The 25,750-nt window shown below is 33.0% G+C and overlaps 1 protein-coding gene across 1 annotated transcript in view; it reads right to left on the bottom strand.

Annotated features, from left to right (window-relative positions):
- Positions 1–25,750, bottom strand: part of LOC131846945 (uncharacterized) — a 196,621-nt gene that overhangs the window by 21,694 nt on the left and 149,177 nt on the right. The window contains exons 4-6 of the mRNA XM_059196362.1: positions 24,962–25,059; positions 15,440–15,600; positions 11,598–11,794 (exon numbers count right to left, since the gene is read on the bottom strand). Of these exons, the coding sequence (XP_059052345.1) occupies positions 11,598–11,794; positions 15,440–15,600; positions 24,962–25,059 (456 nt within the window). The remainder of the gene's footprint in view (positions 1–11,597; positions 11,795–15,439; positions 15,601–24,961; positions 25,060–25,750) is intronic.

Here is a 25,750-nt window from a genome sequence, read left to right as displayed (position 1 = left end):
ATATATCTGTAAATCAAGTATTTTATTGCTTATTCCACATACATTTTGATGAAATACATTTAATTCAGTTCTATAGTATTTACTTTCACATTCAACTTTAGTTTTACATATAACATTATCCAAAATTTTATTTGCGAAATAAACGACTATCATTGTCTTGGTGATCCACTATTTGTGTACAATTTTTCACTGTACTCTTAGCTACATCAGAGTTATCTGTTACAATATCACTTATGTTAGTTTGAGTGCCAACATCTACAGAAGTTGATGTACATTTTAAAAAAAAATGTTAAAAAATTATGAATATTACCATATATGAATAGCCTTACGTGTATCAGAGACTACGTTGTAAGGTTTGTGATACAATTGATGATTTCTTATTGCTAAGGCCAAGTTTTATGCTGCTATAGACGTTAATTCAACGGCTATATGTCCCTATTTCAGCCGGAATATACCTAGCTGACAAAAGCTGCTTAATAACTAAAGATAATATATAAATACATTTTTTATGTGTGTTTGTATTATTGTAATTGGAATGCCAAACACTGACGGTGAAATAAATGAGACAGAGATATTTTTTATAAAGTCTACCTGGGCTATTACTAAGCACTACGATTTATGAGTATAGACATTTTTTTTACTGAACAGAGAAGTTGGTCTGTGGTCATTTTACTGCCATACATACTTTCAACAGTAGTGTATGTGTGAGTAGTAGAATCATAGAGGTATTCTGTAAGCATCACTTACGAATTCTAAAGGGGAAGTCGCAGTAAGATTGTTCATTGTTATTCTGTAACACTCGATAGCGACTGCAGCGCCATACGCTCAAGAGCGGAATGAAGGTAAAACATGTACCTACTAGTGATTTTTTTAGAAATATAGGCAAACTCGATAGGTCTTGAAGAATGTTATATTTGCAAATGGATACGAGTGCCTTGACTAAAGCGACAAGTGAAGTGAGTTGTAAAACGTTTATAGAATACCAATGCAGATCTTGCAACAACTTTGGCAAATACAGAAAAGACAAAAGTACATTCAAAGAAGAATCGACTTCACTGAATGTAAATTCTCATATTGATTGATATTGTGATAGATCATTCATTAATAGCCAAATACAATTTTTCATTCACGTATCATTTCTCTTATTTTCGCATGCTCGATTTAACAACACTGCATCAATGATGGGGCTATAAATCTCTCAGCATCATGTGCTGTATTTCCTAGCCTTTAAGGTTCAAAGTTATGCTAATCCACTTCATTAATTTTGTATTAAACTACCTACACGTGAATGGTTATAAGCAAGTCATTACAACGTTTAACGGCCTCGGTGGTCTAGCGGTTTAGGACACCGCCTTACTTGCGATAGCGCAGGTTCGGTTCCTCGCTCGATGCAAATATATGTATTTATGGATATGATTGTTTGTATCGGAATTGGTGTTTTCTATGTGTATTATGTATGTATTTACAAAAAAAGTGTATCTAAGTATTTACATATATAAGTTGTTCAGTACCCATTTAGCTTGGGACTAGATAGCGCTGTATGAATTGTCTAAAGTTATTATTATTAATATAGTATGATTCTATTCATGATATCTTTACTTTTTTTTGTAGTGTTCAGCGATTTTTCGCAGTGTTAACTATTACCATTATGGGTGAAAGGAAATTGTTAGTAATAAGGTCTAGTGATCCCATTGCTAGGAATATATCCTGTCAGGTCGACCGCCATACATTCCCGTCTAGAAACCTTCATGGTGAAATCCTGGTATATTCCACGATAGGCATACTAACCTGATATCCTTCTCTAGTTCCCCGCCAGGGTATAGTACGGCATTTAATTATGTTACTAATATTATATGTAAAACGCGGAAGTATGTAAGTTTGTAAGTTGAACTCCAACAAAACTAAGTGCATTAAATTCACGCTGCCTAATGTAAAACAAGTAAATACGCAGCTATTGCTTAATGATGAAATAGTAAATTTTGTTAATGATACAGTTTTTTTAGGAATAACAGTGGACTCGAAGTTACAATGGGGGCCCCATATTTCAAAATTAGCCAGTAGACTTAGTTCTGCTGCTTATGCAATTAGAAGGATAAGGCAATTAACAGACGTGGCGACGGCAAAACTTGTATATTTTAGTTATTTCCATAGCATTATGTCATATGGCATACTGCTATGGGGTAAAGCTGCCGATATAAATACTATATTTATTTTACAAAAGAGAGCCATACGTTCTATTTATGGTATGGGTTCTAGAGAGTCATTACGTCAATGCTTTAAACAATCAAATATCCTCACCGTTGCCTCACAGTACATTTATGAAAATATTATGTATACAAGAAAAAACTTAGATAGTTTCAAGAAACTTAAAGACTGTACAAGTAGAAACTTACGCAATAAAAATAAGCTAATTTTACCTAAATGCCGTCTACACAAAGTTAGTAATTCATTTTATGGTAATTGCGTAAGATTCTATAATAAACTGCCAGAGTCTACGCTAAATCTTACAGAGAGGCAATTCAAATCTTATATTAAACAAATGTTATGTAAAAAAGCCTATTATAAGATAGATGAATTTATAGATGATAGCAATATATAGCAAGAATAAGTTTATTTGCGGACAACGTTATAATTTTAATTTTCATACTGCTTTCTTGATATATGATAGCGTAGCGGCTTTTGTATTGATTGCCGCATGCATCCTTATGTAAAGTGCGAATACTGTAACTACCATATAGTAATTTTTGTAGCTATGACGTGGTCGTGTGGAATGAGTAGTCATGCTCACTAAAATGTCCAGACATGTGGCGGCGTGGTGGGCCGGGTCAATGGGCTCCCTAAAATATGGTCGAGCGCAGTGATGGCTGGCTCATCCGTCATACTCGTGAACGAGTGCTGCTTGTAGGGACTGGTCTGCTCTTATCACTACGACTGATTAAATCTTATTGCATGATTATATTTGACCCAAAAAATTAGTGCTTGTTGGTAGTTTGTATTCACACGTTTCGACTTGTAAATGTAAACTTACAAGGATTATTTAAAAGAGCAACACGCAAGTTTCTTGCTCGTTCTTCTTGTGATGAGACAGCTTTCCGAACGAGTGGTAGATAAAAAACAAATTGTTATGACTATTCAAAAGTGCTTAAATTAAGTTTATTTGAATAAATGATTTTCTATTCTATTCTATTCTATTCTATTCTATGGAGGGATGGTTGGATGCAGATTTGTTATTTTTTCACGCAAAAACTACTAAACAGATTTTGATGAAACTTTACAATAATATAGCTAATTAACATACACTATAATTTAAAAAGATATTATGCAAATTACGCGAAATATAATGTAAAAATTAAGTAAATGTAACGCAGACGAATTTGCGCGGGTCAGTAAAAAATTAATAAAATGACGCCATTAGATCGCGCAGGAGGGATACTCAATCTACCATCATTAGCAAAATAAGTTACAATTCAGGTCAACATAAGGTAGGCTGTAATCCACTTAAGTGTAGACGTTATCGAGCGTACAAACTAGGCTAATACAATTCGCGTTTTGGCACTAATATTACATCACGTCGCGTGTACTGATTCCGTGATATCGTTTATTTTATGCTTATGGTAGCTCTCCACTTATGGGTTAAACGTAAATTTGAATACATACATATGAACTAGCAACTTGGTATGGAAATTTACTCATCATCTGCTTCTTCCATATCCCATTTATTTGGGGTCGACCTAATATGTTTTTCTCTTCCATTCATCGCTCCTCGAAGTCATCTCGTTATTCTTTACGATTTCTTACCATATCATCTTTGTCACAGTCCATCCATCTCTTTTTTTACCTTTCTCTGCCCTTATAATCATCTAAATTCATATGTAACAACTTCTTTCAAATATTATCTTCATTCCTACGCATTACATGGCCATTATTGCCCATATCACGACAGACGATTTTCTTTAACCTCTCCGACATCGGGGCCACTTTCATACTTCCTCTAACATTCTTTATTTTATCCATTCTTGCCACACCACACATCCAACACAACATTCGCATTTCAGTTGTATGCAGCGGTATTCCATCCGTCGCCTTTACGTTGTGTAAATTTACTGAAATCTCTAATAGACTTTTTACAATCATCTCTCAGTCACCTATTTCAGTCGCCATGCATTTGGAATAGTCATATTCGTTTCAATTAAAGCGCGAAATAGTCTAACTAATAAATTATTTTAAACTTAATACAGTGATTTAATTACTTATGACTTTACATTATTTATTTACTTCATTGGAATTTCATTTGTGTTATCAGGAGTTCACGAATGGTCACTAGTTCGATTCTATGCAGAATACAAACATTTCTATTCATCAGTATGTTTATTTGTATTGGTCTACGTGTATTCTATGTATGTATTTAAAATAAAATCAAAATATTTATATCAGTTTTCTAGTACACAAGCTCTGTTTACCGTGGGACCAGATGGCGCTGTTAATTGTTCAGGGTTAATTATTATTATTAAAACAAGCACAACTGTACATAATATAACTCACTGGTGAGATTTATCATTAAAATAATCATTAATAGTATAATAGCACTTATTCATTAACATGTCATGCGTAATCTTTTTTAATTTTCCATCTGTTGAAATCACAAATAACTGTCGTTATTTGACTTTTATTTTGAAGTTTTGATCATTACAGTCCCGAGATCCTTAGATTACTATGTTGATAGTTATCAATAAATAAACTAAGGCAGCCGGTCAGAATTTCTCTGCTCTTTTCTCGCCATGGAAAGTGCCAGTGGTCAGGAAAGGCTTGGATGGCACTTTCCACGCCGACACCTACAATTTGACAGTAACGACTGGCTAATGACTGATCGTTAACGCTCACTCACTCTCGTACCTATCGATTTTCATTTATTGATTAACGACTTGTTTATTTTTCAACCGACTTCGGAAAAGAATCTTTCAGTCCGTTTTTTGTGTCTATCTGTTTGAATGTCAAATAATTATTTATTATGTGTTACAAGGTTTGCTGGAATTGCTCTTATAATAATTTGGAATTTTAAAAAATGATTTCATCAACTTTTCAACTTTCATTATTCCGTGGAAAGGGTGCTTGGTTGCTTATTTGCTTTAATGGCAACAGTACCGCGATACTTCATTTTACTTACTATTAAGGTCTTATGTTTTTATATTTATTATATATGTGATTATGTTTATTTTTTTTAGTGAGTAAGGTATAAATAATTGTCATATGTAATGTAATATTTTTAATAACATATTTAAAAATATTTATTAAATAAAATTTGTTTCAAGTTTTATTTTGATGTATTTATAGTATGACAGACCAGCATATCAGCACGATCTGCATAATGATAAATGGCAATCTTTGCCTATGTACTTACACGTCATCATGTCATCACGTGACACCTTGTCCCCTACAAGGTGTTACGTGATGAAATGATGTCTGCATGCCTCCTATCCTGTCATGACATTCTAGTCCTCTAGAATGGCAACGCAGAAGTCGTATTACGGGTGTCACATGATAACGTGATATTGACCTGTTCATGTATATATGCGACAATTATCGCATACACTTAGGTGGGCCGGCGTCAGTTTGTTTGCCCTTCTAAATATATATGAAAAGTACATCTACTATACTCGTATTCAGACCTACATATAAGTTACATAATTAACCAACTAAACTAAATACTCTCTCTAGGATGCAACAGTGTACCAAAGGACAAAAAGCCCATCGTACATGGGTTCACAGAAGTTGATAAATCTACTTTCAATTTCGTCCACTTATATGGTATTGAGCAATTTAAAGTAGAACGCTGTCCACTTATGTTTCCTCTTACGTTTCCGTGTGCTAAATACAGACACGTTCAACGGTTCACTTGATAGGTTCAAGATCACTTTTATATCAAAAGAACAAGATTAAATCTATGTACGCACATTTAGACTTAAGGTTTCTCGCTCACGAGGTGATGAAAAAGTAATGCCTACTGTAGAGATCTACTTTTTAATATCCGGATATAATCATCTGTATCCGGATATTAACAAAGTTTATATGTACATAATACATATTGGTACATATTACATCATCTTATAGATTCTCATTTGTATTCTAGCCGATAACGAAACGCAGCTGAGACGATTATTTTCTTTAATCCATTTAATAATTGCATACAATTAAGGTAGAAATTTGTAATGATAATATTTATTTTGTTTCGTCTTTAGGTTTAAGAGGCTATATTATATTTATATAATTATTATAATATATAATTATTACACTGTTTTAGATTTCTTGGCACCTAATCTAATTTGATTTTAGCGACAATTGTATACAATTCACGCTTTTTAAATTAGCATTATTCACTTTTGTTCTTGTCTGAAATTAAACTTAATTCTAATAATATATAATGTTATTCCTTACGTTTACTAAACAATAATAAAAAAAGCAAATATTGAATGTTATATTATTACTTTACAAAGATAGACATTTAAGACTGACACTATTTCAAAAACTAGTAATATATGTTTTCATATTGGTATGTATAATAATATTTGGTGGTCCAAGTAGTTGAAGGTCTTAACAAGAAGTGGCCTCTAATCGCGATGTGTGCGACGAGCCTTAAAAATACTGGTCGCTATTCATCACCTTATTCGACAACAGTCGCATCAATAACAATTTTTTCAACACATATATTTGCAATCGAAATAGTACCGTTTATATGTGACACTTCCCACATTGTATTAAAAGCTATAATTGCCTGTCAGAAAATCTAAGCGATCAGGTTGATTTGTGAAGTTTCATATAGCTTCACGGACTTTCCAATGATCTCATTACTTACATAGTATTTATATATCTTAAGCTCTATGTAAGCTTTACTGCAACGGAATACGATACATTTTGGAAAATGTAGATATGTCTACTAATATTATAAATAGATAAATTTTGTGAGTTTAGATGCTCAGGGTAATCTCCGGTACTTCTAACTTCAAAGATTATTTTAATATTTAATATTTAGGTATCTGCAAAGAAAAATGTGAAGAAAAAGCGGGATTTTTTTTTGATATAGTGAAGAAGGTGAATGTGGGTTTTTTTTTCGGACTACTCTAATGCTGTTGGCCGCAGCTGGCCTTTACAGCTTCACCGGACGTTAGGGGGCGAGTGCAGATGGCACTCCAAACCCGCGGAAGGACTTATGGAGCGGCTGAATGTCAACTTCTGCCTGACGGATACGACTTTAGTCTGAGGGCACCACTGGGGTTCGAACCTCGGCGCAGGCCGTCGTAATTTCGATCCCCGATTGAATTGGACGGGGGGGATCGATCGGAGGGGGTGAATGTGTGTGTGGAAATATATGTATATGTACATATATGCTTGTAAAATTCATGTTTCATTTAGGTTTTTATGTCACTACCACGAAACTTTACGTCTCAAATAAATGTTAAAATTTCATTAACAAGAATTGCAGATTAAATCAACCATTATATTTATATTTTTATAGTCAATTGCCAGTTAGCCGATAAAAAGTAGCGGTAAGTATCTCAACGCGGAATGTTCTCGATTTTTCTTTTCCCAAATAATAAATACTCAATTTAAATATCACGGCCAATCATTCGTTTGTGGTCACTCGATCATATCTAATCTTTTAAGCCAATAGGAACGAATCCAAACAATCGGAATTGTGTTATTGTAAAAAATCGAGTCGAAGAGCGGATGTATCTATATTTCACAATTATACCGTTAAGACAGTTTCCTAAAATAAACTGCTGGTGTCACGAACTCCCGTGTGACCGCCGTGACCTTTCCGAGATTCCCCCTCTTTCATAGATAAGGAAATATTTCAATGTCATTTGACTGAAATCTGTTAGGTTCAACTGCACTGTTTATTGACCTATTTTTTATATAACAAACAAGCTGACTGTCCGCCTGATGGTAGGTGGTAACCGTCGCCTATATATGATCAGGAACCAGGACTGTCATTATTTTTTGCACTTGATACTACCTTTGCCATTCCAAAGGACTAAGACGTTTCCGTATCATTTTTACTCTATTATCATTACAATTACACTCAATTCTCCCTAATTTATTTAAAAAAATAATCTGTATTTTTGTAGACATGTACATTTGAAAAGATTAAGAGCTGAGGTTCTTGTCAGTTCCTCTTAGCTAGCTTAAAGCATTCCGAACTGATGGTAAATTTGACGTACTATAAGAGTCTGTATTAGATCTACATTAATATACATATTTGAATTTAAAAATTAATCTGTAGTACTGTAAACATATATGTAGGGTAAGGTTGCTCAAGTCGTACCATGGCCTAAATCGTACCCTGGCAATATTTCGTCTGATACATATAAATTGCAACATCTGATGTCGTTTACCTGAACTATTTAGTCGAGCGAACAAACGCAAACAAGTGGATCGCTGGGCGGCTTCGTGAAGCAAAAATAATTAAATATTAAGTTTTTATAACACTTTTCATTAAAATTTTTGACTCCTTTCTAAGCTTTTTAAGGCAGGAACATGATACCTAATTTTTTTCTTTGTTAAAATCTATTTGTAATACTTATCTGACAATCGTTTAGGCATACACAAAGAGTAGAAGTTTTATAGGTTATGTTAGTGATTTTAGTTTTAAAGTTAGGCTATCCCGCCGCTTAAGTCGTACCTGTGCAAGTTTCCTTACTCGTACCGGTACAACTTAGGTATTAAGAAAATTGTTTGTTCATTTTTGTAATTTACTTTACTTTTTATTAGGTAATAAAGTTCAGTTGAATCACCAAGTTCTTGATTTGATGGATGGATGGATAATCCATCTATGAAATCAAGAACTTGGCGATTCAACTGAACCAACTAGGGAATCACCCGCTAGAGTCACATCGCCATCGATTTTAACATTATCAATAGTTGCATCGCCTCTAATAATGGCTGTATCTCCACCAATCTTTTCATCACCAAAAATTACAACGCCACCTTTAGCAACTAGAGACCATCAACACCGCCCAACATTCAATCGGAACCTTCTACAATATCACAAGATACTTCACACAATGACGATAATTTAACAGTAGATAAAATTATCAATAATCCACAAATAAAGTCTCCCTTGAATATTTTATCTCGTATACCTTGCATAAAAACAGTCATTAAAGAAAGGTACTAAGCCAACAATGAAATTAATTTCAAGTCCCTATAAAAATGAAATCGAAGAAAAGTAAAACATAATTAAGAGGAAGATATACACAATTAATTTTTTTCATATCTAGTACAGGTTGTACTAGATATGAAAAAAATTAAAATAGAAAAACGAATAAATAAAAGTATAAAAGGAAGAAATACTAATGAAACATGCAAGAAAAACAAAAATAAAAGCTAAAGAAACGTGGTTATTCAAACTATATAGGGAAGATCGAGAAGAAAACATGATCCAGTGATTAAAATGTAAAGGTTGGATACATGATCTATATATGCAGGCGTTGAAAGTAAAGTAAAGAAATATATTTGTGATATCTGTGTCCAATCTCAATAATTATCTAAGCATTACTTTTTTTTCAAGATGTTACCTATAATTTTATTTTCTATGTGTTATTTACTTAGTAATAAGTTTTGATTTTTTAACAATAAGCGTTTTAAGTTGATTTCAGACAGAATTGTTTCTATTTTTTTAGTTTTTCATATGATCTCATGATATTAAGCATTTTTCTATAGAGTTCATTGAAGTTTATTTTCTAAGTACGACTAAGGCTATAGGTGTTACGAATTAGGCGACTATGCGCTTTAATCGTACCGAAGGTATATTTTTCAAAAACGTTAAAATACCTACTTTGTGAAAAAAATTCCAAGTTTCTGTGATTGTTGACGAAAAGCCAAATAAATAAAGATGTACCAAATGCATAATATTTTGCTTTATTTCAATTGCAGTGAATATTATAGTATTATTTCCTTAGGGGGTACGACATAAGCAACCTTACCCTATAATATTAATTTGAAAAGAATACAACCAGAGTTTCTTGTCAGTTCTTCTCATCTCGAAATCAATTTGAACTGACGGTAGATTTGACATATCATAAGTGTCTGTAATAGACGTACATGAATAAAAATATTTTGAATTTGAATAAATATTTTAATTTGAGATTTTTGACCTGACACTTCTCACCTACTTAAACGAAACAGCTTACAAAGTAAGCTATTTGGAGGTCGAATAAAAATAGACTACTACGTATGAAGTCAACTTAAAATGAAGGTTTTAATTTAACCTTTTTTTTAAATATAGAGAACAGACGTTCTATGTATTTATATCACTGATTAACTCTCCGGTAATAGTAAATTGATCGTAAGCATATTATTTTTCTAATAAATCGATAATTTTTATACAATATGGCCGTAAATTGTTAGAAGTTACAATAACCACTATGAAATCACAATTTGCGTCACCAAATAAAAATAAACTCAGTAATATCACAGATAAAATAATATGTAATATGTACGTGAATTTCGTTATTTAATATTTGCATAATTCCATGAATAGGTATTATGCTATTATGCAACGTGGCTGCAATACAAGCAGGGGCCTGTGGCTCTGCGGTGAATATCTGGGCCACTGCAGGGCTGTCCTACATTCCTTTATTGTTTTGTTTTTCAGCTACATGGAACCAAGTTGTAAAGTAGGCTCGTATCAACTTAAGTTGAATTTTTTGCTTCATCATCGTTTTCTATGTAATATAATCTAATTAAGAAAATGGAGGTCGTATTTTTTTTTTAACTATGAATTCAACGATGATTGCCTTATTTCAAGATGGTACGAGTAGAGGGTTCGATACTCTGCATAATAGTCTGATGGTTGTTTTGTATATGTTATGCATATATTTAAAAAATGTATTTAATTATTGTTGCTTAGTTGGAGACTAGATGGCGCTGTGTGAATTATTCTGAGTTATTATTATTAATTATGCATATACAAATATACTTAAGTATTAACATTTAAATAAATAAATAACAATACAGTGTTCTGTTTATATTCCAAGAACTATAGAAAAAATGTCACGCAACAAATAGGTAAGTATTCATATGTTCTAAAAATGTCACTCCGCTGCTTGCTGCCGCAAGAAACTGGTAGTTTTGGCAATTACGTGTTAATTAACGTTGCTTACCATATAATTATAATTCTGTATCTCAAATTAGAGGTTTATCTTTAACCCCATTGCGTATTATTTTGTTTATTAGTTTGAAAGCTTTCAAGATTCAGATGAATTGAAAACTTTAAGAGTTTAGTTAAAAATCTTAAAACGTTTACAATACAATCGAATCGTAGTATAAATAATCTCACTTTAATGTCAATATCTTTTTGTAACAAAATCTCTTAAAATCACAAATAATTGAAAATTCGGATTGGATATACATTGTAATTTTTACACTAATATGTAGTTGCTAAAGTAGCGTCAATCCTAATGCAATTCTATTTATTCAAAACGCAATATGGAATCAATGTTTCGAACCAAAATTGCAATATGTCACCAACGCAATACCAATGTATCAAAATTGATATCAGAAGTAACCATACTAAATGTAATAAACCAATATCAACTTACCGCCACATATGACGTCAGCTAAATTAGTTTGCACACACTGATGCGTCACGGCGCCGTCTCGGACCGTCGTGATCTCTCCGTACAGCTGATGCAGGGCTTCCTGGTCGGACATGAGGATAGTCCGAGGAGACGGACACTCCTCCTCATGATTGTTGCCACGGCGGCGGGAAGATGATCTTGATCGGGAACGGCGGCGTCTGGCATTGAAACAAGGGTATTTAGTTTGATATTAACAAATTTTGAATCAATTAGATGATAGTCAACTGTCTACCCTACAATAGATCCCACGACCAATTCAACGGGGATCTAAGTGACTATGAAACGAGAGTATTTAATTTTGTATTAAAAGGTTTTCGATTACTCATACGATGGACTGTCGCTCCTCCGACCAATCGCAGTCCAATTGAAACGGGTATCGAAATTACAGCCAACCCCTAGCGGTGCCCTCAAACTAAAGTCGTATTTGTCAGGCAGGAGCTGGCCTTCAGCCACTTCGTAAGTCTACCCGTGGGTGAATCTTTAAATATCACCTGCTGTCAACATCAACTTTTGATGAACTTTTTGTTCATAACCGACAAAAAATCAAGCGTTGAATTAATGTGTGCGTTGTATACCGAAGAATAGATTTTCATACCACTAGTTTTAGTAAAAGGATTATCACTTACTATCGGTTGCAAGTTTGTCTGGCTTTTTGGGATAAAAGATAGCTTATATCTTGTTATCAATTTTCATTCAGATGAATGCGAGAGTGTGTATATATATATTTTTTCTTTCACGACTAAACAAGTGAACTATAAATATGGTTAATTGATGAAAATTTATTAAGGGAATAAGTTGAAGATGTAACTATATAAAATTTACCTAATATTATTGTAATGATTTGTTTCTTACTGATATTATAAAGCACAATTTGTTTAGTTATATTTGGCAACGAACCACTAAATCAATTAATATTATTACTATACTATATTTAAAAACATTATAACATATATTACGTTTTATCCCGATCATTCAGTATGTAGTAATCTACAGCTAGTACGGAAAGATACTATTTATGATTATAAAATAAAATAAAAGTTACGTTATTCAAATAAATTTACCTAGCTGTCTGCATTTTTCTAGAATTATATGGCTATAAAAGCGAGTCCCGTTATTTAATAAAATGTATAAAAGCAAATAAATTTCATGCACATTTTATATCTGCTAAAAACAATAATAAATATTCTATAATATAAAAAAGTATAATGGCATACGTCTAGAATTCCATATTTAAATTTTGATCAAATTCTCACTAAAAACTTATGTATAATTTAATATAATGACCATAAATAATCAACGAGTTTTCAAACTGACGCATTTTTTCATCGTTAACAATTTTTTGCAATTTATTTCACATCTTAGACGCCGCTCTTTCTGATTGTATAATAATATGATACTTTATTTCATCGAATTAGAGTTGATTTTAGGTCTGCTTTATTCCAATTTCGTTCCAATAACCGGATCTTAGTCGACACGATGGCATCAGCACTTTTTTTAATACTGCCCGTCGCTCATTAAGAGAACGTGAGGTTTTTGCTTCTACGAGTATATTCATTATATGGGAATCAAACCACATCGATATGATTCAGTGATTTGACCAATTCAATTAACAACATAAGGTCGAAGTATAAATATAATTTTTATTTATTACATCAGATGTACCTTAATCGATCTCGTGACGTACATGACGTAAGATATGTAATTCTGTTTTATTTTATTTATTTGTTTACGCTATTATACAGGAGTTAGTAATGTAATTGTATACATATATATTAATATATAAGTTAAGAAGTATCTAAATATATAGTGCTACCCGTATCCCAACTCATTACGTGGTTTGAAAGCCGAAATCGAAGAAACATAGAGATGAGAACAACTTATTACTATTCAGAAAATACCGAGAACATCTTAGAAATAATGAGATATAATTGTAAAATAAATTTCGCAATTTCGCCCACACTAATTATAGTGTTTAAAAGTAAATGGATGAAAAATGAGTTTTGGAGTTAGTGGAATTTGGGAGGATAAGATAAGCGTGTCAAGTGCACCTACATGCCATTAAAACACCTACTATAATACACGATAATTATTGCAACCCAACACGCTATATCAATAAATTAAAACCAATGCACAATGATTTGTTTACTCAATATTAATAAATTATGCTGCAGAATAATTTCTTTAATGATAAGTATTGCGGTAATTGAAAACAAAGTTACATACATTGTCATTAATTATAATATGTATATTTACTTAAAAGTGGAAAAGTTTTTGAAAGTTAAGTAATGTTTACGTTTCAATCGTAGTGATTTTACTAAATATGAATATTTTAAGCGACTTGAAGAAGTGTTTGATAGTATTTTTCATTTTATGTCTCGCGAGATTTTTATAAATAGTGTTTTTTGTAATTTACACACTTTACTTATATGTAACTGTTATTAGTATTATATTATTGTATTGTCTTTATTAGTCATACTAACTGTTATTAGGTAAAATAATAAATTACGGAGATATGAACAAAAATTTACATCCCGCGATTTTATTTTCAACACGCTTATATATATTTTATATTCGTGGGTGTTATACTAAAAGAAATAATACGATGTAAATTCGCAGTTTCGCAGCGATTTTAATATTTATTATATATTAGCTGTATCCGCGACTTCGTCCGCGTGGAATTTAACTTTATTTTTCTAAAATAAAGGTAGCCTAAGTTACTTCTTATTACATCAGTTACCTGCCAATAAAAGTCCTGTCAAAATCGGTCCAGCCGTAAAATTGTAAAAATGTTATTTTGGTGTAGGTATGTACCGTATTTATATTCATATGCATGTAGTAAAAAACGGTTATTTCAGTATTACAAACAGACACTCCAATTTTATTTATATGTATAGATAGGTATTAATAGACACTGTGTATTAATTGTATGTATGTTTTGCATAAGTCCCAATTTCTTTGGTTATTCCAAATCTTATATATTAATTACATTGAATAACAAACCACTGATAAAGACGTACAGACGTGTTACAACGTCAATTATTCACACGTATTCTTGAAACCAAATCGATGCCGCCATTTTGAATAAACGCGCGCAATGTCAAGTTTAGCGCCAAAAATGGAGGGTTTACTCATCAGAATGCTGGGTGCGTACACGTTTGCACAACATGTCCAAAGAGTCAGCATACGGCGACATCTTGAAATGGTACTATGAATCATGCAGCTAAAGATTTCATACATATGGAACGCGTGATGTGTGAACCGACTTCTTGACTTGAAATAATCTTGCACTTTTGATTATATTATGTTAGAAGGCTTACAGCTGTAATGTAACTTAATTCTGCGTGTGGACGGCATTACAAACACATTTCAACGGCTCATTTTCGAAGGATTTTATATCAAGTACAAATAATCATAATCAACTGCTTCTTCCATTCATCTCTATTCGCAGTCATCTCGTTATTGTGATGATACAAATAATCATCAATGTGCTAAATATGCAATAAATATAGGGATAATTATTATATACTCCACTATATATTATTAGCGCAACCGCATTGTCAATAAGAGAGCCTAACTAAATCAAATTCAATAAAAAAACATGCGGTAATAATTCGCGGCTTATGCATCGGATGTGGGTATTAACGCCAACGGTAGATGGATAGTCGCATCTGGTAGGATGCAGTGCATTATTTCATCATGCCGCAAGCATATGCCTACCGTTTCGATCGGAAATCGGTGCAGAACTCGTGAACTCATTACTATGGAGAATTGATCTTAGAAGTCGGCTAAGAAAGGTAACTTACTCAGGTGTGACTATGAAGAAACCTCTCGATGTCTGATATATCTTCCTCTCTTGCATCAGCTGCGCCAACGTGTCATAAACGACCTCTTGCGATGGTGTTTGCATCGACGGGAACTTAGCTGACAGTGATGTTCGTATACTTTCTAACGTCGCCGATTGACCCTGAGAAATGAAAAAGGAAGTTGTAAATATGTCATCCGACTTGTTTATCATATGGACATATTTTTTTAGTATTTTATTAGAATGACAACATTACGCTACTTTCTTGAAACAAAAAATGTACCAGTTATAACCAGTATTCATTTAGTTCAATTTACTCTTTATCGAGATGGATACGATCGTGTTAGAACCAATATTTTTCCAATTGACTTTTTTTAGCTACGAACTTTATATATCTTGATAAAAAATGCGTGTGGACTCCATCGATACAAATGGGACCTTTAGATCTTTTAGATCATCAATTGTACACGTTATATGTATGGAATATTTACTATGAAAATATTCTTTAAGAATTCACATTATTTTTACATAAACGTACTGTTCGCGGGTGGACTGGAGATGGCGATGGATGGAAACAACGATTAGAAGTAGACAAGTTTGTCTACCAACTTTCTTGGAAATTTATACTCCGACAAATACAGTTACTTCGACCTTTTGGAGTGTATTTTGTGTAAATTTATTTTAAGAATATCTACTACTGGACTGGAGAAATTTTTAAATCGAAGAATTTTATTTTCGTCTTTCACCATTTTTAGAGTTATTTATCGGGTTCCGTAGACAATATTTTTGTCTTTTGTGAACTACAGGGTACGAAAGCATGGCACTCCCGTCCTCCGGAATAGGAACATTTTTTTTACACAAGTTTAATACAAATAATACTATACATCAAGCTCTAAAACTGCTTGCACAGTAAGTTTGTAGCAAAAACGCTTAACATATACATATAGTTATATATATGAAGTTATCCGTTACGCAATGCAATTCGAGAGGACAGATATTACAATGTGATAGGTACTGTTTATATGTCGTAGTACTATTTGTGTATATAGGCGACGGTTACTACATACTATCAGGTAGAACGTCGGCTTGTTTGCAAAAACAGTTCCATAAAAAAGTACCGTCGAATTCTGAGTATTTAATTTTAGGCGTCTGTTAGAAATTGTTTATCAGATTAAGATTTCTCACAGATATTGATGTCATACGTATAAAAAAGTTGTTTCTAAATCATAAAAATGATAGGAATCATCACGCCTTACTACTGTCAAAGCGGAACACAAAAACTTGATTTGTATGTAACATTGACAGTGCTAGAACCAAAATAGATGTGAACAAAAGGCCGATTCCTATCTCAGAACCTTGAAATGTTCAACCCATATATATACAAAGCTCAGTGAACTATGCCACTATCATCAATCAAAGAAATCTAGATTTATAGACGATGTCTTCATCCGAATTTGTTGCGATCTCGACCTTTTGCACTATTGAAAATTTGACATTGAATTTGGGCGAGATTGGTATCACATCACATATTTCACAATACCTGCCTACACATACATAGAGAATGGAGAATAAATTTTGGTATTAGTCTTCGCTTTTGTGCCAAAACTCATTAGTAGGAAAGGCATTGAGAGATTGATAAGTTTTTATTATAACTGCATTGTTTGAAGTATCCATTCAATTGAATTGCCAAATCTTAATGACTACTTGCTGATCACTATGTTAATTATACACTTGATTATAGAAAGGTAAATCTTTTTAATGGTAGAATAATTATTTACACATCTTGGTGTATACAAAATATATATCAATGAAATGGTCTCAAACACTTGAATATCACATACTGATTTGAGGACTCTAAGTTAATCTGGAGATTGGAATTTAACGCCATTTATACATCTTTTTCAATACTTAAGGGGTAATAAATTAATTGCTTATATATTGTTATATACTGCTGGTGCGATGCCCCTAGTTTTGCACAATTACTGTAGAAATCATTAATTCCATTGGAAATAAATACAGCTCATATTACTTTTTAATACTGTATCATTTTATACTTAGTGTATATTGTATTTAAATTGATTACATATTTCTTGTATTTATTAATACTTCACCATAGGATTGGTTCACATCATTCACTACAGACACTTATAAATAGTAATATAACTCTGGACAATTTACACAGCATCATTCTGCTTAGCAGAGCCTGTGTTATACATACTAGACAACTAATAGAAATACATTTCTTTTTAAATCATATACATAGAAAAAACCGCTAAAACGAGAAGCGCTCATACTCATGAATACAAATGTATGCATTGTACAATCAAGTATTTTGCCAGACCACCCTGGTCGTCTTAGATTTATAAAATGCGCTGTTGAGTTAATAAATAAAATTTATTTGCTACCTAAGTTCATTGTAATGCGTATTAACCAAAACAAGTTTGAAATCAAAGTCAAGATACTACTTATATGACATTCAGTGAGTGATTATATGCTGATAGCCAGTGCCTTATGGTACAATTTCAATTATCACATCGATATGTATCTACAGATTAATTTGCAACATTTCAACGACCTTCAGGGTAAATAGTATGACCACATATTGAGCAGGTGTTGCGAAATTAATACATTGAATATGTAAACATGAGAGACACAATGAAATTTCATTTGTAACCAGAGCGGTTGGTAAAAAAAATAGTACCTCAGGACAACTCTATACAATGGTGGTGTATAACCACCATTTAGTCCCAAGCTAAGCAGAACTTGTGTTATGGGTACTAGATAATGCATGGATATTTTTTTGTAAATGTATAATATAAATATAAAATATTCAGACCGATACAAATAATTAAACTCATGAATACAAATGTTTGTACCCTGTGAGAAATGGAACCTGCGACTATCGGAACAAAACTAGACCTGTGTGTAGAGGCTGTAAAAAAGCTTTAAATTAAAAATTTGGATCTACTAAATTAAATTAGTAATTAAAAGGAATTATTGGGTAATTGCCCAAAGATAGAGAAGATGTAAAGGATTTATTTTTAAAAGAAATAGACGTAATAGGTCTCTCACTTTATAAGCCACAGTAAAACATATAACAAATATGAATATCTCTATGCTTAATATCTCTATGATACAACCAGATACAAAAAGCTTTCCTTCGAATAGATAGTCAAGGATGGCATAAACCAAATTCTTCTATTATTTATTTAATATGTAATTCATGATTTGCAACAAAGATTGCTATCGAATCGACATAGAATACTATCAATCATTGAATAATATCAAAACAAGTACTTGAGTTTGCTGGAGGGCTTGGGAAACCAGTTGTGGTTTACTGGAACTAACCACATTGCGAATGGTAGTCACTCGATTGCAATAATTAATTCAAAACTTATGAGAGCAGCTTTTCTATTATCTATGTCGCAAGATTTTTTTATATACTTTCCAGGAAGTGGGTGTAGAAAATATAAGTTCAATGCCTTATCCATAATAATAATTATATAATTATTATTAAATAGCAGTTATCCTTCTAATTAATGAAGTCGAGGCTTTATAAATTGGAAATGACTTCGGACATCGTTTCTTTGAGACTTGTAAGGAACTTTGTTGCAAATCGACTTGCTCAGGGCAATACAACCGTCAATTTTTTTTATAGCCATTTTATAGAACAATTAACATAACGCTCGAAGACCTCGGTAGAGTCTCACAAGGAGTAGGTCTTAAAATGAACATGGACAACGAAAACGATGTCAAACGTCCATGTCGTACCTGCTCCCGTAAAAATCGGTGATTCTACACTCAAAATTGTCGATCACTACGTATACTTAGGGCAAACTATCCAGCTAGGTAGATCCAATTTCGAGAAAGAGGTCAGTGGTTGAATGCAACTCGGATGGGCAGCATTCGGGAAGTTCCGATATATCTTTTCGTCCAAATTTTCGCAGTGTCTCAAGACGAAGGTCTACGACCAATGTGTGTTGCCAGTGATGACTTACGGTACAGAGACGTGGTCGCTAACTATGGGCCCCATGAACAAGCTCAGAGTCACTCAGAGGGCAATGGAGAGGGTTATGCTCGGAGTTACTCTGAGTGATGGAATCAAAAATTAGGAGATCCACGATAATTGCCCGAAGAATTGCGACTCTGAAGTGGCAATGGGCAGGGCACATAGCTCGTAGGACAGATGGCCGTTGGGGCAGTAAAGTCCTCGAGTGGCGACCACGGACCGAAAGACGCAGCGTGGGAAGGCCTCCAGCAAGGTGGACCGACGATCTGGTCAAGATCGCTGGAAGGCATTGGATTGGCAGCGCAGGACCGATCGTCGTGGAGATCTTTGGGGAGGCCTATGTCCAGCAGTGGACGTCTTCCGGGCTGCGATGATGAACATAACGCCATCTAGTCCCATGGTAAGCAGAGCTTGTGTTATGGGTACTAGACATCTGATATAAATACTTAGATATATATTTTTTTAAATACATACATAATATATATACAAAACACTCAGACCGATACAAACAGACCATACTAATGAAAACAAATGTTTGTACCGTGCGAGGAATCGAACCCGCGACCATCGGAACTAAAGCGGTGTGCTAAACCGCTAGACCACATAGGCCGTCAATTTAAGCGACATACCTTAAATGTATTCAGAGTATGTACATAGGGACGTATTGCTCAAATATTATGAACATACAAGGCGCATGTAATACTTATGCAAATAAATCTGTTTAAAAGTCCGGCCCACTTCTGATATTTAGGTGGACCTGTAGTACAGCATTCTCTAGTACTTACAGCACGCTTGCACAATACTTGCACCATTGACAAATTATCAGGGCAACCAACTTGATTGTTTTCAATGAATTAATCGATAGATCATTCGGATTAATTACACGCCGATTGGGTGAAGTAACAATGACTGATTATTTACGATGAGACTATCGATGAATGAATCGGTTAATATTTAATGTTGTACTTGACCGTGACACAAGTAAATTGGGAAATGTGTTTTCTTATATATAGATATAAATATAAATTTATAATATATAAACTTAAATAGTTATCATAAGATCTTCTTTACTTATTTTATTTGCTTTATTGAAAATACAAAAGTACAAACCGTGGACTTAATACTAAACCATTCTCTACCAGTAAACCTATAAGAAGTGCAAATATACACAATCTCTGATTGAAGAGATTATGTCAAAGGAAACATCAAAGATGTGGATTAATATATCTTGCTACTGCATGTAAATACAAACTATACTTCATGTAAACTATAGAGTTTTGGTAGTCTGTTGTTATAAGTGCCTAGTTCGATTCCGATTGACGACGTCGACTGTTAAATTCATGTTACCTCAAATTTGTAAAACAACGTTAAGAGTGGTCAAAAGCCACTATATGAAAAGGTCAGTTAAGGCACCTAACTCTTCCGGGCTGCGATGATGATGATGATGAGAATGCTATCGTAATCTTCTTATTCGGTAAGAACATTGTAGTAAAATGTTTATTAAAGAGATATTAATACACACTTGACCGCAGTTGGTTTAACAGTGTGGTGATTAAAACTATGATCTCACAGTTCAGGTATTCAAGAATGTTTCGGAAAAAAGACGAGTATCAAGAATTTCTCAGGTTATCTGTGCGACTTAAGTTACAGACTTCAGCGGATACAAAAATGCGTGCTGTGAATAAAGTACTGCGATTTTCATAGACTATTAATTTTAAAAATGGTCTTGTAAATTATCCTTAGTAATTCTACAATAGTATTATCGGATTGCATTCTCGACCTGCGAAATTGTTAAGTTGATCTCTCGGTATAAGTCGTACCGACTTGATATCGAATGCTCTAAAACAGAAATCTGGATGAGGTAAGGTTCGATGGCGGAAACCATTCTATTTGTTATTAGATTCAAGGGCTATATTGTTTAATTATTACCCATATAATTAAAATCTAATACATGAGGGTTCTATCTATGCTAATTAAGGAAAGAGTAAGTAAGTTTTTATATTACCATAGATAACATGTTTGTGTGCGTTTAAGTTAGTATTTATATGTAACTTTTTATCTATTCTATATCTCAAAATAAATAAATTACCCGGTATATAATACAGCGTTATCCGGTGCCAAATTTTGTACTACAGATACAAAACAGCTGACTTATATATTTAAGTGGATATAAATACAAAAAATATTACTATTATATTTAGAGTCGAACAATTCACACCCTGGCAAAAAGACCCTAAGTAAATAACTGTAACTAAACAAGAAATATCTTACTTAAAATCTCGCAAGTGACGGTTATCATTATGTTTTCTAATTTCTAATGATATTCTAATTCATTTCGCATCATTTTATGAATAAAAAACAGTAAATAATGAATGACAGTTAATTTCTTTAACTCGTATGTTGAAAAGAATATATCTTGGACCATAAATCGTGAAATATCAGAGAAACAGGTTCGCACATTCCAAACCAGTACAATGTTTATTCTTTTTTGCATTTCACGGCCAAGAGTCATCTTTCAAGTATTAGGATTATTTTGGGCGCAGCAAAAAGTTATATGCAAATTCTTTGAGGTATTTTCGTATTGAATTATATAGGCAACACTAATTTATTATTATGCTTACTACTTACTTCCTATTTCATGGATTTATTAGTTCCTATTAATATGAGATATAATTTTCAGAATATACTGCGAATTCAACTGAAACCGAAAAATATTCTTATTACATATACGCACCGTACTAAGCACCAGAAAATGTCCTATACGAATGAATGTTATAAATTTGAACGTCTTTCATTTTACTAATATAGCTATAATAATAATAATAATAATGTCAGGACAATTCACACAGTGCCATCTAAATTTGAAAGCTTGTCTTATGGGTAACTTAACTGATTACAGATATTATTTTTCTAATATATTATACATAGAAAACTATATATAATAATAAATTATATATAATATTTTAATATTTATTTATTTTATTTTTATTTATTTAACTTTAATGCACACAATATGATATATAGTATAGTACATTTGGCGGACTTAACACCATGCGGCATTTTCTACCAGTCAACCATAGGTGGTGCAGAGAATAATTGTTGGCGGTGCAAAATTATAAACATAAACAAAATGCAACAAAAATAAAAGTAAAGGAAATTAGAAATAATATATCTTTCTAATTTCCTTTACTTTTACTTTTTATAGCAATTTGTCCTAATATTGAAATATTACCAAGATATTTTATGCTTAGGTATTTTATTTTCATGTCCGATGCGACTTTGGCCTTATAAACTACAGTCAAATGTCTCCAGTGTTCATTCTACTGATATTAATTATAATTAGAATAATATCTATATACGTACCGACCATATTATGTTTAAATTTATTTAGCTGTTTAAACGTACTTAAGTAACAAACATCCAAATACATTTCCGACTGTTATCTTCAGTTTATTATGATTTTTCCACATATCAATAACCTTCTCTCTAGAAATTATACACATTAATATGCAAATCAATACTCTACTAATTTGTAACAAGCCCTTAACGTTTATTTTAATATGCTACTCCGAGATTAATTACTGCAATTTATATAAATTGATCACGTTATAACCATAAATGGTTAACTAACGTAAAAGTTAAAATCTTGTTTTTATGCAATTTCTCTTAATTTGTATAACTAGTGTTGCAACGTTACTTTAGAAATAAAGTAATTATTTTAGTAACAGTAATACAATTAAAGTTATCCTTATTGATATAATAAATATGAAGGTAAGTTTGTTCGTTAAGACTTGATGCAACTTAACCAGTCGTCTTGAATGGAGAATTAACGTAATGTGTGGAGTGGAAGGTGACTGTTAGTAATGTGGACTAATAACCCCATTGCTTGACTACTATGTTCGTTTGACCTCCACGTAGTTTCCCCTGGAAACCGTCGTGGTAAATTGCCATTTGCCAAAATAGGTTATCTGACTTGACCTCATGCTCATCTTATCATCCATACCACTAGTGCCCCGTCAGCAAAAATCGTTAGCGTAGCCAGGCAGTGCACTATTTCATTATCATCAATAAAAAATGTTTACCGTAGACTATGAAAGCTTGAGACACCAGGTGTATCACGTGCGCGTGCACCTTAAGAAACCTTAATATACGATTCTTGAAAGATAAATAATCTTTAAAATTATTATATTTTGAATACCAACAATTTTTATTGACTCGCTCATGCGTATGACTAACAGTATCACCCAAAATTGTTTCCAAAGTTTCTCATACAAAAAAAACGAAACTAGCGCAGTCGTGATTTGGGAGTTAAGGAAAATACCGATTTACTTATTTATCAAAAACATAACGCTTAGCATCATCACGACCTTATTGGTAGAGCACACCGGTTCCTATAAATGTTTGGAGTTTGCACTCATTATTTGCGACTAAGGTTACCAGATTTTAGCTATGGATTTCTGGGATAAAAAGACCCATTATTTTACAAACTTTTAAGATTCTTATACTGGAATTGGTCGGCAGAGACATTCTCATCGAGGTTGTGACGATCTCTTCACCATATCCAAAAATTCGATACTATACTTCTGTATAGTTCATCTTTTTCTGGGTTGTAGTATATATATTTTTTTAATTTGAATGCACTGATTTTAATATTATTGGCCTGTATATACAATACTATACAATTAGGAACAACTGTCATCAATTATATAACTGATATTAGTAATACACGCACCTAAAGACAAAAAAAAAATTTCGGAACCCTCCCCGGGTTTCGAAATTAGTTTTTTTTTGTCTATTATACTTTTATTTTTGCTTTAAATTCCGGAAGATTCCTGTTTTTCGTGAGATGTGGAAACCCTATTTGAAACATTACTGAAATGCCAATGACAAGCATATTTCTTCTACAATTCAAACATAGCAACGAAATACAGTTAGTTAGTTACCTATGAATTTTACGTATTTTTCAACTGAGTGAAAGTAAGCTCGTTAAGAAAATTCGAGTAGGTATCTCTACAAATCAATTGTAACTCGGCCTGATTCACAAATGTATTGTTTGTAGAATACAGTTGGCGTATTTGGACCAAATACGCGAAGCACTGTGTACCATTAATACTAACTTATACTAAGTACGTGTAACACTAATTCAAATAAGAATAAAGCTGAAGATACCATCCATATCTATATTGACGACCTCGGTGGTCTAGTGGTTCAACATACCACCTTGCTACCGATGGTCGCGGGTTCGAATACTCGGACGTTACAAACATTTGTATTTATGAGTAGGATATAGTGATAAGATCGTTGTCTGTATTGTTATAACCATTTAACATTGTTAATGTACGGTTTTTTCATTCATATCATAATTATGTATGCTAAGTTTAAAATTATTGTATCTGTTATTATATTATATCAAAATGTTCTTGGACATTTTGATATAAATTATTTATAGATAAATTACATTTTCGATATATAGATATTTAACTAATTAATAATTGTGAAAACTACTTTAATTACCTGTGTCGTAAGGTCCATAATGCAGTCGCATAATGCCTCGGGTAGTGGTGTGAATTGTCCTTGATATGCAGGCGTTACTATGCAATCTTCGATGTCACCTGCGAACAAAAATATATTTACATTAAACGCTGAATGAACCAAACCAAACAATGAACATATTGGATCGATTCTTAAACCACATTTAGGTACATGTTTCTAATTTTACTGGAATGTTAGGCAATATTGGATTATCGATTCTTAAACCTCATTTAAGAAAACTTTTTGTTTCAATTTTTTACTGGAATAGCAAACAAACTGACGGCCTACCTGATGGTGTGTAACAACATGCTGTAATAATGTTCAGCCGTGATAAACAGTATCACGGCTAAATATAACGATGAAATTAAAGTGGTGTGCTAAATCACTAAACATCATTATATCAAAAACCTCATGCTGTAGTCTCGAGCGGAAACCTGCATGAATGACCTGTTCTACAGTTAATTTATATTTCTATTACATGATCATCATCATCGCAGCCCGGAAGACGTCCACTGCTGGATATAGGCCTCCCCCCAAAGATCTCTACGACGATCGGTCCTGCGCTGCTCGCATCCAATGCCTTCCCGCGATCTTGACCAGATCGTCGGTCCACCTTGCTGGAGGCCTTCCCACGCTGCGTCTTCCGGTCCGTGGTCGCCACTCGAGGACTTTACTGCCCCAACGGCCATCTGTCCTACGAGCTATGTGCCCTGCCCATTGCCACTTCAAAGTCGCAATTCTTCGGGCTATGTCGGTCACTCTGGTTCTTCT

The sequence above is a fragment of the Achroia grisella genome, unplaced genomic scaffold, assembly GCF_030625045.1.
Source record: "Achroia grisella isolate CSIRO2021 unplaced genomic scaffold, CSIRO_AGI_Agris_v1 utg515, whole genome shotgun sequence".
In the NCBI taxonomy this organism is placed as follows: Eukaryota; Metazoa; Arthropoda; class Insecta; order Lepidoptera; family Pyralidae; genus Achroia; species Achroia grisella.
The sequence above is the reverse complement of the archived record's forward strand: the minus strand, read 5'-3'. Positions and strand labels throughout refer to the sequence as shown.